The 15,116-nt window shown below is 49.2% G+C and overlaps 1 protein-coding gene across 1 annotated transcript in view; it reads right to left on the bottom strand.

The window, feature by feature from the left end:
• NUP210 (nucleoporin 210) overlaps positions 1 to 15,116 on the bottom strand; it is a 117,048-nt gene that overhangs the window by 13,409 nt on the left and 88,523 nt on the right. The window contains exons 26-32 of the mRNA XM_028504539.2: positions 13,389 to 13,469; positions 12,001 to 12,132; positions 10,558 to 10,716; positions 7,811 to 7,902; positions 5,352 to 5,526; positions 3,539 to 3,714; positions 1,021 to 1,241 (exon numbers count right to left, since the gene is read on the bottom strand). Of these exons, the coding sequence (XP_028360340.1) occupies positions 1,021 to 1,241; positions 3,539 to 3,714; positions 5,352 to 5,526; positions 7,811 to 7,902; positions 10,558 to 10,716; positions 12,001 to 12,132; positions 13,389 to 13,469 (1,036 nt within the window). The remainder of the gene's footprint in view (positions 1 to 1,020; positions 1,242 to 3,538; positions 3,715 to 5,351; positions 5,527 to 7,810; positions 7,903 to 10,557; positions 10,717 to 12,000; positions 12,133 to 13,388; positions 13,470 to 15,116) is intronic.

Raw genomic sequence — 15,116 nt, forward strand, 5'->3', positions numbered from 1 at the left:
TGCAGATGCTGGTTCTTTGAAGAGATAAACAAAATCGACAAGCCTTTAGGCAGACTCATCAAGAAAAAAAGAGAGAGAGGGCCCAAATGAACACAATCAGAAATGAAAGAGGAGAGATTACAACTTATACCACAGAAATACAAGGATTTTAAGAAATTACTATGGAGAACTATATGCCAAGAAATTTTAAAATCAGGGTAAAATGGACAAATTTCTAGAAAAATATAATCTCCCAAAACTGAATGAAGAAGCAGAAAGTCTGAACAGTACAATAACAGCTGATGAAATTGAAGCAGTAATAAAAAAAACTCCCGGGACACAAAAGCCTTGGACCAGACAGTTTCACAGGAGAATTCTACAAAGCATTTAAGGAAGAGCTAACCCCTATCCTTCACAGACTATTCTAAAAAATCCAAGAAGAGGGAAGACTCCCAAACTCTTTTTATGAAGCCAGCATCATCCTAATCCCAAAACCAGATAAAGACACAAGAAAGAAAGAAAACTACAAGCCCAAATCACTGATGAACATAGATGCTAAAAAGTCTCAACAAAATATTGGCAAACCACATCAAGCAATACATTAAAAAGATCACACACCATGACCAATGTGATTCACCCCAGGGACACAAGGATGGTACAATATTCACAAATTAGTAAGTGTAACACATCACATAAACAAAAGGAAAGACAAAAATCACATGATCCTATCAATAGATGCAGAAGAAGCATTTGATAAGGTACAGCACCTATTTATGATAAAAACACTCAGCAAAACCCCTGACAACAAGTAAATAAATGAGCGTGGCTGAGTTCTAGTAAAATTTTATTTGCAAAAAATAGGCAGCAGGCTGGATGTGGTCCAGTATGGTAGTCTTTTGACTCCTGTTACAGAACATCAACAATATTCTATTTGTACATCTCCCACAACAGGAAGCTGAGCACTTCCCCTGGGAGTCCACTCAGCTTTTTGAGGGCCCATATCTCACAAGGGAGGGTTCCTTTGGCCAGTGTCTCTCTTACCTTCCAGGCTGACCAGGACAGAGGCCAGACAGAGGACGTCCCCCACTACCACTGTGCCAGACAGCTCCGGAGAGATGGTGTGTAGTACGGGCAATGGGACGAAGTCAAAAAGGCCCACGTGTTCTGTGTCCCACACGCTGAGCAGTGTCAGGCCCACGCTGATGGTGCGGATGACGCAAGTGTTGTTGGTTGTGCCCTTCCCGATTTGCACAAACTCATCTCTAGGCACAGGAGGAATATAAGGGCTCTCGGTAAGTATCAGGAAAGAGCCCCCAACTCCAGAGGGAGAAATGCAGCATGAGTCCTCTGCTGGGCAACACTTTTTGCTGACTGCAGCCCCAGATGTTGCCAGGCTCATGGCCACCCAGCAGGTGCTCCCAATAAGAAAGCACCACAGGCTGATAAGCTTGCCCTCACCTCATCTTCCAGAGGAGCCCGTGGCCTTCGGCCAGGGATAGCCCACACTGCCACCCCCATACTGCAAATGGGGAGGCTGAGGACCAGAGAGAAAAGTGACCTACAGAGTGTTTTCAAATAGGGAACAAGTGTGTCCTGGGGAGGCAGACTGCCCTTCGTGGTGTGCCCTGAACAAGCAAAGTAGTCTCCGTACACTTCCTCATCTGCAAGATGAGTATAAGAATGAACACTTGTTGCCCTGCCTTGTGTGCACTGAGCACCGGCCTGTGAACCAAGATTGCCAGTTCAATTCCTGGTCAGGGCACATGCCTGGTTGTGGGCTAGGTCCCCAGTTGGGGGTGTGCAAGAGGCAACCAATTGATGTTTCTCTCACACATTGATATTTCTCTCCCTGTCTTTCTCCCTCCCTTCCCCTCTCTCTGAAAAAAGTAAATAAATAAAATTAAAAAAAAAAGAAAAACCCTTGCCACAGACTTGATATGAACAGTGAACCAGATCAGCGGTTGTAAGTGCTGAGACTAGTACTTGGCATGCAGGAACAGCTCAATCCACACCAGCTAGTGTTGTCCAGTGAAAAGGCCTGGTCTAGGCAGGCTAAGCATTAGGGTCCCAGCTTCATCACTTCCCTCCACCATGCCTTCTGACTCCTGAGCCCTGACTGGTCTCTTTGAGAGAGATTCTTACCACAAAAGGGCCAGTGTGACTTCTGCAAAATAGCTGACAGGATGCAACAACCCAGCCCCATTCCCTCCAGGGCAGCCTACATCCCTGACTGACAGATGGCCAGTACTGTGTGCACAGAGCTCCACAGCTGGCCAGAGGACCTCACAACCACAGTCCCAGTTCATGACTGAGGACTAGGCCATGTTCCCCATGTGACAGACGAGAAAACAGAGGTCTGGAGAGGTGACCTGCCTTGCTCAAGTTCACAGGCTTCATAAAGGGCAGAGCTGGGCTTGAACCAGGTGTCACTGCAAACCAGGGTCCTTCTATCATGACATGCCCCTAGCATCTGGCCTTGACTGTTTCAGTAAGAGGGGCCATATCTGTTGCAGGGATCCTGGGAAGGCCAGGTTACAATGGTCATCAGCACTTGGACACACTGTTCTGTGCTCCTATGCCAGCGCTGCCTAGACAACTCTCCCAGCCCTACTCCTTCCTCCTGGTCTGATGCTTCTCTCTCCTCCTCCTCTGAGCTTGGACTGCATCCCCCTGGGGCAGTGGTTCTCAAAGTAATGTGGAAGCCTTATTAAAAGACAAATTGTTGGGCCTTGTGAATGTGCACTTCTAAGAGGTTCCCAGTGATGCTGATGATGTTGGTCTGGGGAGCACACTTTGAGAACCACCTCTCCAGCAGACTCAGAATTTCAGCAGGCCCAGACTGATGCTATGGCTATCTTCTGTGCTCTGGAGACCACCCCCTGTCACCTCACATTAGGCCTGAGGCTGCAGTTGTATTTCAGGAGAGTCATCCAAAAAGAACTGCACTTGGAGCTGGGTGGGACCTGGTATTAAAACCCCACTTCTGGGTTGGGTGGCCCTAGACACATGGCTTGACCTCTCTGGGCCCCAACGTATGGGCTACAGTAAAGAGTGAGATGTAATGCAGAAGGGCCTGCACACAGCACTAGCGAGCACCTGAGCGTTAGGAGGTGTACCTTGCTCTGACCAATTCCTGTAGAGTCCGTAATTGATGATTTGCACCCACAGAGTACAGGGCCAGGGCAATGGCCAGAGTTGTTTGTATCTCCCCTGCCATCCAGCTTTCGAAGGTACACTGAAGTCTTATTACGAACACTCCAACATCTATGTTTTGCTTTCTGACCCTCAGGATATGTCCCCACCAAACATCCTGCCATACAGCAAACATAGCCTTCCAGCCACGCTTTCCCCTCACTCCTCCTGCCTTCGGACCAAACCTGGTGCTTCCTCTGGTGGCCCTGTGAGTGTGGCATGCCTCTCCTCCTAGAAACTCGAAGTGACAAAACTCTTCTTTCAATGGCATTTGCCTCTTTGTGTTGTCATCAGTCACCTCCATAAATTAAATCTAGTTACAAACTAGACACCTTCATGTGAGAAATGTACATCACCCACAACCTACCTGTTTGTTGCAAAGTTGAGGACTGAATTGTGAGCATGGAAGATGTCTCCAGAGTTGTCATGGAAGTGGACAGTGAAGGTCACAGTCATTCCCAAAGGGAGGGCCATCAGAGCCTCCTTGTTCTGGGTGTGCAGAGTAGGGCTCATGGAGATCCTCAGGTAAGACACAGGAGACACCTGAAGGATGACGAGCAGATATGGAAATGACTGTGTTGGGAAATGGCTGCCCCCAAAACCTGCCTCCCAAGTAGGAGATGCTTGCTCCTAGCTGGTCCCCATCCCAGGAAGGACCAGGGACTGGACCAACAAAGAGCAAAGGCCTCACTCCCCAGTGTTCCAACCTAGTGTCAAAACTGCCACCTCCCTACACAGTGAGCCAACCCAATCCACAAGAGGCAAAATCCATGACTTGGAAAAATTAGATCATTATTCACATTGCAAAAGTATCCCTGGGCTTTGACTGTTCAGAGTCTTCAAAGGCTCTCCAGGCATTTGAATTAGAAATGCTGCATGCTTGGACTGCAGAGGCAGCACGAACTAGGGGCTGCTGCACAGCTGCAGCTGCGCCAGGGAAAGCAGACAGGGAAAGGAGAGGACGATGGGCTCTGGGAGCCCGAGGACCCACGCTCCATAAAGATCAGCCTTGGTTCTCTATCCAGGTAAAGTCTACCCTGAACAAAAAGCTAAGTCCCCAAATCCCTACTTTCTTTGACAAAATTCAGTGATGCAGTGACTGGTACACAACTGGTACTCAGGACATATTTGCTGACATCAGATGAGAAGCAGTCACTTTCACTCACTCACAAGCTATGGTGGAGGTTCCCTGCCAGGCACTCACCTTGAAATAAAAAGACATTACTTAAGGAAATAGGCTTGCAACCCAGGGAAAATCTGAAAATGAAAGTGGTCATGTATTCTGTCATCTAGGATTCAGAAGGTGGCTGTAATGAGATATGGAATATCTCACGTTTAGAATAAACCCTAGCACCCAACCTAGGGATGCCCAAGAAGAAAGGTCCCCTCACTAAGAAGGGACATGGGAAGCACCATGTTATGACCAGAGGACACAAGCTTGAGCTAGGCCAATGCAGGTACCAATGTTAGTACCCAGACTCTCTCAATTGCTGTGACCTTGAGCAATTTACTTCCACTCTGAATCTTGTTTGTTTTCTTGCCTATAAAATGGGTCAGCTACTCCTTCAGGCTGCTGTGGGTGTGGTGTGATGATCTGCAGGTCAGGTAACTAGCACATGCATTCAATGGTGCCCATTCATGTTCCAGGTACCAGCTAGCTGGTCAGGATCCTGGGGTGCCAGTTCCAGCAAATCATGGACTTTGCTGGACCTTAGTTTCCCCAACTATGAAAAAGGTCATTGTAATCTATAATCTCCAAAGATCTTTGGCTCTGACAGCCAGAAAATGCTGTAGCTTTTTATCTAGGATCTTTGCCCCTGGTTACTCTGATATAAATTCTTAGAGCTGAGAGGTAAATATATTCACTTTTATACATGCAAGGGGAAAAATATCACCTTGGCACTACTGCCTTTGTTATTCTAAAAAGGAACAAACCAAGCCCTGGCTGGCGTAGCTCAGTGGAATGAGCATGGGCTGCGAACCAAAGTGTTGCAGGTTCGATTCCCAGTCAGGATATATGCCTGGGTTGTAGGCCATGACTCCCAGCAACCGCACATTGATGTTTCTCTCTCTCTCTCTCTTTCTCTTTCTCTCTCTCTCCCCCCCACCCACTCCCTTCCCTCTCTAAAAAATAAATAAATAAAATATTTAGAAAAAAAAGGAACAAACCATGATCCTACCTTTACTGCGACGATGATACTTTGGTTGGCCCCAAAAGGCTCTTGGGCAGTCACTTCAATTGTAGCAGTCCCAACTGTGGACCCCGACACCAGAAAGCCTTTCTCATTAATGTGTACTATGGGAACTTTCTCGGGCCCGTTCAGGATGCGGTAGCTCAGAGATGCTGTGCCATCCCTTTGGAAAACAAAGCAAAGCTGTTTTTCACACAGAAATGGGGGTCTCGGGGGAAGGCCCAATGTTAGCTCCACTGTGCACACATGGGAGCCTGCCTCTTCAGTCAACCACAGGGAACAACTGTGAAAACCAAAAGTTCCAAGGAAAGCATTTCTTCTTCCCTTCCTAGAACAGCACTGGCCCACCTAGCTAGCTGGTCAGTGGGGAGGGAAAGACCACGAGGGCTGATCTTCTTTCATCATGGGGCACTTGTTGTAAAATATCGTTTCTGAGGCAAACTGTTTTCAATTTACTGAAATCAGGAAGCCTGGTGTAGTGCAGAGAAGATGAGGCTTTGGGTCGGACAGACCCAAAGGCAGTCCCAAAGCCCCGGAAACAGCTGTGTGCCTTGAGGCACATCACATCCCCTCTAAGTCCCCTAAGCTGTGAATGGGGAGCAATGCCCTATTCCAAGGGCTGCTAACAGGGGAAAAATGAGCTACTTGCTCAGAAAGTGATCTGCAAAACTACTCACACTGTACACTGTGCTAAAGACAAACTATGCAGTATTTTATGTCTCTTACATATTCATTAATATCATAAAGTAACAGGAAGGCTTTGTGCCCCAGCCCTACAGGCCCGCTCCTCAGAGGACTTTAAACAAATGCTATCTTCTCTGCCTCAACATTCAACCCCATCATCAACCTCTTCTCTTGACCTAAAGAACGCCTATGCATCCTTCATCCTTCAAGAACCAGTCAAGCATCTCTATCTGTGATATGCCTTCCCTAACCCCTCACATGAAAGGCCCTTCTTTGGGCTATGGCTTGAATATTACATTTCGTTTCATTATAGCTCTTATCATGCTATCTATCTTCCTCTTTCCCCCCACCAGGTTCCTTAAGGGCACCATGTGTTATTCACCTCTTTTCCTGAAGCCAGGCACACAGCCCAGCATTTAGACAATTTGGCTTAATGAACCATGTGTGTGTTTCATGACCATGTAAGTGCTCCTATGGTCCTTACAGTCCCCATTTTGCAACTGCAGTTCAAGTGCAAGTCATCCCCTGGAATGCAAGGTAGGAATTAGGTTTGCAGATATGCTTTAACACGGTGTTTCTCAAACATGAATGTGCATTTCCATCACCAGGGGACCTTGTTAAAGTCCAAGGTTGGCATTTTCATGTGCTCCCATGGGATGCTCACGCACTTTGAATGGCAAGTTTGAAGACACACAGGCACTGGGAAAATTTAGCACTTCTAAGATGGTACTTTTCCCCTTTTGAAGTATTGGATTTTAGCAGCAGGTATTAAACAGTTTCTAGGCTACAGAGAGGAGAAGAGGGCCCTACAGGCCTAAGTGATGAAGAAGAGCAGGGATGTCCACCCAAAGAAAAAAGAATGCAAAGACCACAACCATTTTAAAGGCAACACCAAGCCCTGGCTGGTGTAGCTCATGGGTTGAGCACTGGCCTGAGAACCAAAGAGTCGCTGGTTTGACTCCCAGTCAGGGCACATGCCTGGGTTGCAGGCCAGGTCCCCAGTGAGGGGTACACGTGAGAGGCAACCACACATTGATGTTTCTCCCCCTCTCTTTCTCCCTCCCATCCTCTCTCTCTAAAAATTAATAAATAAAATCTTTAAAAAAAACTTAAAAAAATTAAAGGCAACACCAAGAAAGATGCTCAGTTCACCTAAAGCAGTCATAGTTGCTGACAGCTTTTTAAAAAATGTTATTTTTTATCTTCATCTGAGGACTTTAAAAAAGATTTTATTTATTTATTTTTAGAGAGAGGGAGAAAGAGAAAGAAACATCAATGTGTGGTTGCATCTTGTGTGCCACCCACTGGGGTCTGGCCAGCAACCTAGGCATGTGCCCTGACTGGGAATTGAATGGGCATCTCTTTGGTTTGCAAGCCAGTGCTCAATCCACTGAACCACACCAGCCAGGACCACCTGAGGAGATTTTTTTCATTGCTTTTATTGAAAAAGAATGGGGGGGGCGGAGAAAGAGAGAGAGAGAGAGAGAGAGAGAGAGAGAGAGGGAGAATGACAGCAAGACAGAGAAACATTGATGTGAGAGAAACATCAAATTGGTTACCTTCTTGTACATGCCCCAGAAGGGATAGAACCTACAACCTGGGCATGTGCCCTGACCAGGAATCAAACCCACAACCTTTTGGTCTACTGGACAACATTCAAACCATCTGAGCCACAACAGCTAAGGCAGCTGCTGATGACTTTGACAAATGAATCCTAGATGCGAGTGCAGATTCATGACCTTGCTAAAAAATGACTCACATACCTGTTTGTCTGAAGTTTTATAAACGAGTTGGGTGACATTAATATCTGTTCTGCTTCTATTTCAGGGTTCAGCAGCAGCAGCTTCTCAAACACCTGGAACAGGGGCACATTTTATTTCATATGATACACTGGAATCACGTCCAGGTATCTGTTCTCTCTCGGCAGGGACAGCCAGAGGGGCTCACAGATGAGAAACAGTTGTAAGCAAGCACCTGCCAAGTAGCTGATGATGTGCTGGTAAGGGCTGGACACTGAGAGGCCAGAGGCATGATGAAGAGAAACAGGCAGGTGCACGCTATGTACCCTGATGGGAGCTGCTCCCAGAGCCAGGCAGCATGAGTCTCTGCCTCAGTTCTGAGGCTGGGAACACAGGTGAGGGGAGGTGAGTTGTTCGCCAGGATGTACGCACAAAAGGCAGCACGCAGAATTATAGGGCCTAGGTGGGGTCTTGCTCAACTGTAAGTCTGCCGAAACTGAGCTTGCAGAAAGCACCATCTAAACTCTTCCTCTCAGCAAGACCTTTTGCCCCTCACCATGACCACCTCAAAACAACCCGTCTCACCCCTTGGTCCTTACGTTGTTCCTTATCCTGCCAGGCTCTCTCTGGACCCAGAGAGGGAGAGTGGGTATGGGGGCATGTTGGTGACCTCGGGCCAGCACAGGATAATAAACCTGATAATGTTGGATTGGATCCAATCCTGTCACTCCCCAGGGGCCGAGGCCCGTGATGGCTACAGGGTTTCCAACAGGAAACCAACCTGACTCCCTTCCAACGCCACTATGTTTTGAGTGTATAATCCTTACGCCTAGATATATTTTGCCTGTGAAATATGTTTAAAATAATCCTTGCCATGCCTGTCTCAAAGAGCTTTGGGATTCACTTGATACAATGTGAGTGGCAGTGCTTCCTAAATGGGGAAGAACAAATAGCCTTTGACAGCTGCATGGGGATCTGATGTCAGGTGAGAGTCCTTCTGCAAGGCAGGTGGCGTTCAGTGAAGTGGCCTCGCTGACTTCAACTCAGACACACATCCTGTGCAGGAAACAGATACAAATATGTTTCCCTCTATTTTTCTCAACATGTATTCTGTGTCGTTCCCCTTTACATGGAGGTGAAGGTACACGAAATCTCACTTTCCTGTTAACTGTGCAAGTACCACAGTAAACGGCAACAGGCACTCCGCCTGCCGGGCAGAGAGCAGAGAGGGGAGGCCTGCGGCAAACCGGAGCCCAGCTCCACTGGAGGGGAGGCCGCTGCTCATCCCCCGCGGACTGTGCCATGTGGCAAATGCATGTCTTATGGACAATATTGGATTTTTATACAAAATCTTCCTATTTTTAAATGTTGGCAACAAAGAAAAACTGTTTCAAAGCATTAAGTGAACCAAATGAAACACATATGTGGACCCAGCTTCTCTAAGTTTCAATGTTCTCAAAACTCCACACGCCCTCAATGAGGGAAACCGAGGCACAGAGACCTGCAGGGACCCAGCTGAGGTTACAGAATATGGAAGCTGAGATGCCCCATCTGCAATTCCATGAGGTGCTGGAACTTAATTTTTAACCAGAAAGAACTCGTATTTGTGTTTATCTGTTTATGTGTGCATACATGCGTGTCTGTGTACCCAAGTTGGTCTGTGTGTCTTCTGGCACAGACGCGTGTGCTGGTGTCTGGGGATGATGCTCATGTGAGGTGGCATCGAGGGCTGCTGGCAAACAGGCATTTCCTTCTTTGAAAATCTGCTTCTTTACCCCTATTGGACTATGTGCCTGGGTTACAAATGGTTTATTTCTTTTTGAAGAGGAGCTTGAACCCATTTCTTTTCTCCTGATAGGGGGTGCTTTCAGTTTTTCTCGTAATTTAGGGGGACCCAAAGGTTACTGAGTTCCAGATCAGCCAAACAGGGTCGTTGAAGCTAAAAATGTACTTCAGAGCAACTTGTCAACTCCCTAGTTTGACAGAGGGGCCCGGAAAGGCAGAGGAGGCAGGAGGGCAGGCTGCAGAGATATAGGAAGCTGAGCCGAGGGCAGGAGGAGGACTGCTGGGCTCTGGGGCTTGAGTCAGTACTGTGCCCTCCAGTGGCTGTGAGCAGGCGACCTCTCTCTCGGAGCATTCGTTTCCATCTATGAATTGATAGGTCGCACCATCTCCCAGACCACCCACAGGGCCACCACCTGTCTACTGAGACATGGAGGGGCCGCTTCCCCTCCACACCTTCCTGTGGGGCCACGGGCTCATTGTCAGGCAGCAGCACCTGCAGCTCCTGCTCCTCAGGCCTCACAGGGGCACTGGGAAATGGGGAAAACATGTCTGCCTGTTGGGTCTTCTATGAGGGTTTGTAAAATAAACTCGATTACATTAACACCCAGAGCATTAATGCTCAGAAAAGGCTCAGAGCATTTTCCAGCCTCTTCCTTCCACAAAAGCACCCCACATTCCAAGCTCAGAAATGTTTTCTACTTTGGAAACACATCAAGCTATTTCAGACCTCTAGGCCTTTGCACCTGGCATCCAGCCAATTCCTCCCCCCTGAAGTGTCACCCCTCTGCGAAGCTTTTGGTCAGTGCATCTCAAGGCTCCCACAGCATCTGGCACGCCCCCGACCCCCGACCCTCCAGACTGAGAACTCCTCAGGGGCAGGGCAGTGGGAATGAATACTCAGGTGCGCCTGCATGGCCCCGAGAGGAGGAGGGCACTGGGCTGGCCCTTTCTCTCTCATGTGTGGTTCTAGCCCACCTGTCCTTTACCTGGATTTGGATCTCATCAGAGAGTTCTTCGGCGAGGCCATGCAGCTGCCCAGCTTTGGGGTCCAGAGCCTTGACTACCACCCTCAGCCCGGTCCGGCCTTTTACCCGACCATGCACGGTCATGGCAAAGTTGTACTGTGACGGGAGCCGAAGCGACGCCTGGGACAGACACCAAATATGTTTTCAGGGAGAACCCTGGGGCCCCAGAACCCCCAGAAGGGCAGTCAGTCAGAAGCCCCAGACTGTTCTCAAAGGCTGCTGCCTTCCTGCCCTGGTCAAGGCCGGCTAACCCCAAAGTATGCAGACTGCGTCACCCCAGAATGAGCACAGCACACCCCGTGCCATTTCATTATGTTCTCAGGTGAATGCAAAAAAGGCTGGGCCCACCCACCACTGCCAGCATTTTTACAGCAGGACTCCTCAGAGCCTTCAGTGTGTGGAAGTGGTTATAAATCAAGAGGGATGCTAGACTTAGAAGTGTTTCCCCGCAGAGCCCCTATGTTATGGGATATCTGGGAATAAGTCACTGCCCATGTACTACAAAGTCTGAGGAAGCCCCTGGCACTGGGAACAGGACCCTGGCTCCACTGGGTTGGCTGGGGAAGGCATTTGCATTATACCAGACAAGCTTGGAGCAGCCTCTGGGAAACTCCATCCTTGTGACTGGCCCCTCCCCTTGACAACCACTCTCCCCTCACTACTCATGCATGGGGTAAGAAGGCATATCATGGAACCACCTCCCACTCAGGTCCTGTGTGCCCAAGGCTACCTGGGGTGATAGCCTGGAGTCACCAGGCCTGGCACCCAGTCCCTTCTCCCTGCTGGCTTGTGGGGCAGTCCTAAGGTGCATCCCTTCCCATATATAAGCTCCAGTTAATATGAAGAAAGGTTTTAAGTAAGTTATTTCCAACACTTTCCAGCCCTGAGGTCTGAGGAAGGGTAGGGGTCCACCCCATGGGGGGCTAAGGAAGGGGACCTTGGCCTCTGCCATAAACCAGGAGAAAACCCCAGGTCTGCCAGGCATCATTTCAAAAAGGGAGTAGAAGTTACAGATTAGGGACCCTCTGGAACTTTTGTGACTTCCCCACAAAGTTGTCATTTTTCCCACCTTGTGTTTGGTAGGTTATCTATAACCTACCCTATTGTGGTTAGCAAGAATGTGCTTAAGACAAAAAGGGCTGGGGACAGTCTTTTAGCACTATGAAAATAATTGCTGGGAGACCATGTACCCAGATGCAAGGACTCAGAGGAAGGACAAAAGGGGATAGGGAGTGGTGGCAGTGTCTGGGAGGGGTCCCGATGAGCCTGGAAAGAAAGCAGGAAGGAGTTAGGACTGGCCTAGTGTGAAGATGCAGACCTAGTGTGTGGAGAGTTGGGGGGAACCCTCCCCACCCCGGACTCTGGCCTGGGATGGAGCAGAGGAGGCTCTGGGCAGGTGATTACCTCGTGGTGCCGCCCCCGGATGTCCAGGATATCCCGCTTGGTGACTGACCAGTGGAAGGTCAAGCCTGGCACAGCATTACCAAAGGAGAAAGGGTTCTGGTTGTTGGTGATTCCAGTGATGTACACGGGCATCTGTGGGGGGAAAGCCAGGCTCGTGACAAGCAGAGTCCAACTGACAGGAGTGTTCCCAGAAGCCTGGGGGTGCTGCCCAGCTTCCTCTCCACTGCCTGGTGACTTTTGTGTCTCCTTTGTGCAGCATGAGCTGTGTCCACTCTGCCCTCACCAGAGATGGGTATGGTACGGGATTGGGAAGATGTGATAAAAAAGCAAATGATGGAGCCAAAGGCAGAACTAGGCCCTCTCCACCCTGTCCTTGGGCCGTGGGTTGTATTTCACTTTGGCTGAAAGGCTCCATTCCTGAAATGACTCCCTCAAGCTCTAGGACAAATGCAGCCCCCAGCAGCACGGCACACTCTGCCCAGTCGCTGCCTGGGCTCCTCTTTCTCAGTCTAACGGGGGCCCTGCTTGGGTGGGCGCAGGTGGGATCACAGCCTTCTCCAGCCCGCACTCACTGAGTGTCTACCAGAGGGCACATGGGGGGCCATGCAGCAAAAGGTAATAACATACTCTGAGCCGGGCTGCTGAGCCAGCTCCCAGCTCCATCATTTACTAGCTGTGTGACTTTGGGCAGAGCTTTAAGCTTTCCATGTGTTCACTTCTGGGTCTATAACATGGAGATGACACTGGTGGCTACCTCATGGGGTTGTGATAAACACCAAATGAATTAATACACAGGAAGCACTTAGTACTGAGTACACGCTATACAGTTGTTAGTTCCTAGGTGTGGAAAGGCCAGGCATTATGTCAGTAAGTGCACCAACACAGGACTAGAAGGGGATAAATGCTGTGAATAAAAGGAGCTTTGCCCTGTGGGAGAGAGCACAGGGAGTGCTGGTGTGGTATGGAGCAGAAAATTCAAGGAAGGTTCCCCTTAGGACAGGGTGTCAAACTCATATTCACTGGGGGCCACATTAGCCTCACGGTTGCCTTCAAAGAGCAGAATGTAATTTAGGGCCATATAAATGTAATTACTCCTTAATACTTAAGCAAGAGCTCAGTGCTGCCACTGGGTAGAGACATGGTGCTAACCGGATAAAACAAGGTGGAGGGCCGGATTCAGTCCGTGGGCCTCGTGTTTGCCACCTGTGCTCTAGGAAGTAGAGCTGAACCCTGTAGGGACAGAGGGTGATGCAGATAAAGGGAGAAGTGCTCTAGTGAAAGGTATAGTGCCCTAGCAGTGGCTCCCCTCACCTCATCCTGAACCAGAACCTGCTCAAAGGCTGCTCACACAGCACAGACAGGAAGGGCTGGAGAGGAGCCCGCCTCACCTGGGTCCCTGTCCTCATCCGCGTGATGGGGGCTCGGATCCTCACGGCCTGAAGAAGCAGCACCTCCACCTCCACGAGATCCTAGAAAAAGGGCTTTGGAGCTCAGGCTGGTTGACGGTATGTGAACTGTGAACATGCTGGCAACTGGGGTTTCAGGAAGGGATCCCTCTAAGGAAGAAGGCTTCTGCCAAGGCCTGCTCATTCCTATGGCCAGAAAGCACCCACAGGATGTCGCTCAAGGCTTCTCTTCCAGAGGCAACCTGGCTTGTGGCTGTCTCCCCGATTCCCTAGGGTGGGGTCAGGGGAAGGGAGGGCAGGTCCCACCCTGGGGCTCCAGGTAGCACTGTAGAGATGGGGTCAGTGACTAGGGACTGTTCTTCTCTAGGCTGGGATGCCCTCACAGGACAGGTTTCCAGGCCCTTCCAACCTCAAATCCAGAGCCTGTAGATCTCTCTGACTAAGCAGAGTAAATGGACAAATGCAGGAGCCAGTCAGAGACTGATGAGAGCAGACCTCATACCTTCCTTCATTCTGAACCCTATACTCCTTTAATCCTGGCCAAAGACAAATTTGAAGACAAACCTGAAGAAGTCTCTTCATAGTCCTGTTGAGTCACTCGGAACATAGGCTAATGAGACTCTTAAACCTTTTTTACATATCCTGACACTGAGCCCATCTCCTGTGTCTTGTGATCTGGGCTATTGCCTGGCACATAGTAGGTCCTCAATAAGCATTTATTCCCTTCCTTTCCTTTACCCTTTTCACTGCTCAGTCTCCTCCTGCCAGTCCTGGTCCACCTCTTGACCTTAGGTGCTGATTCTTAAATGGATAGAACTGGAAGCTTATGACCAGAATCACACACCCTTCATATGGAGCTGGTCATACAGCCTCAACGTCTTCCAAGGGGCATCAGGCCCTTCTCCTGGCACCTCCCTCAGCCTGCCAGAGGGGAGACACTGAGAGAGAGGTGGCCCAGCAAAGTCATATTACAAAGAATAGCAATGGCCAGGAGGGAAAGGTGGGCTGTGTGCCCCTTTGGCCAAATTTCTAGTCAGCTGCCATTTTCAGCCACCTGGACCCCCAAGAGGGGAATAATAAGCCAGTTCCTGAAGTCACAATCTTTAGAGAGAAAAAAAGGGCAGAACCTCTTTGGTCCTTCATTTTACTCTCGAGGACATTTATCTGAGCCCTGCTGTATATGCCACAGCATAGACTTTTACATTCCCAATGCTTTCTTGTCATTAGAAAATTGATAGGCAGAATCAGAGTGTCACCTCCATGATTCAGGAGGACAGTGCAGTTTAACTAGGATACTTAGACAGACAACTGAAACTAATGGAGAAAGGCGTAAATAAATGAACTCAGTGTCAGCTCAAGGTCAGACTCAGGGAAGCCTCCTTCCCAGGGTGACACATGCACAGCTCGCTCCCTGGGGCACTCTGTGTTCCTCCAGGGTCCCGATTCTGGACAAGGAACAGGATGACTGGGTTCTGAAAAGTTCTTGTCCTGTCATGTTATGCCGAACAAAATGCTCTTCCTAAGCCCAGATTTCCAGCCCAGCTGTACCTGTGCAGCAGCCTCCCCTGAGAGGCTTCTGCAGGTCACTGCAGGCCAAGGGTGTCAGGGAGAGTCCAAGCACCCTGAGCCCTTCTCAGGAGGTGGAAACAACCTTTCATCTCCTTGCTAGAGGCCCTAAGAGGTACCTACTCCCTGGGAAGAAGGGAAATT

This window comes from Phyllostomus discolor, chromosome 2, assembly GCF_004126475.2.
Source record: "Phyllostomus discolor isolate MPI-MPIP mPhyDis1 chromosome 2, mPhyDis1.pri.v3, whole genome shotgun sequence".
Taxonomy (NCBI): Eukaryota; Metazoa; Chordata; class Mammalia; order Chiroptera; family Phyllostomidae; genus Phyllostomus; species Phyllostomus discolor.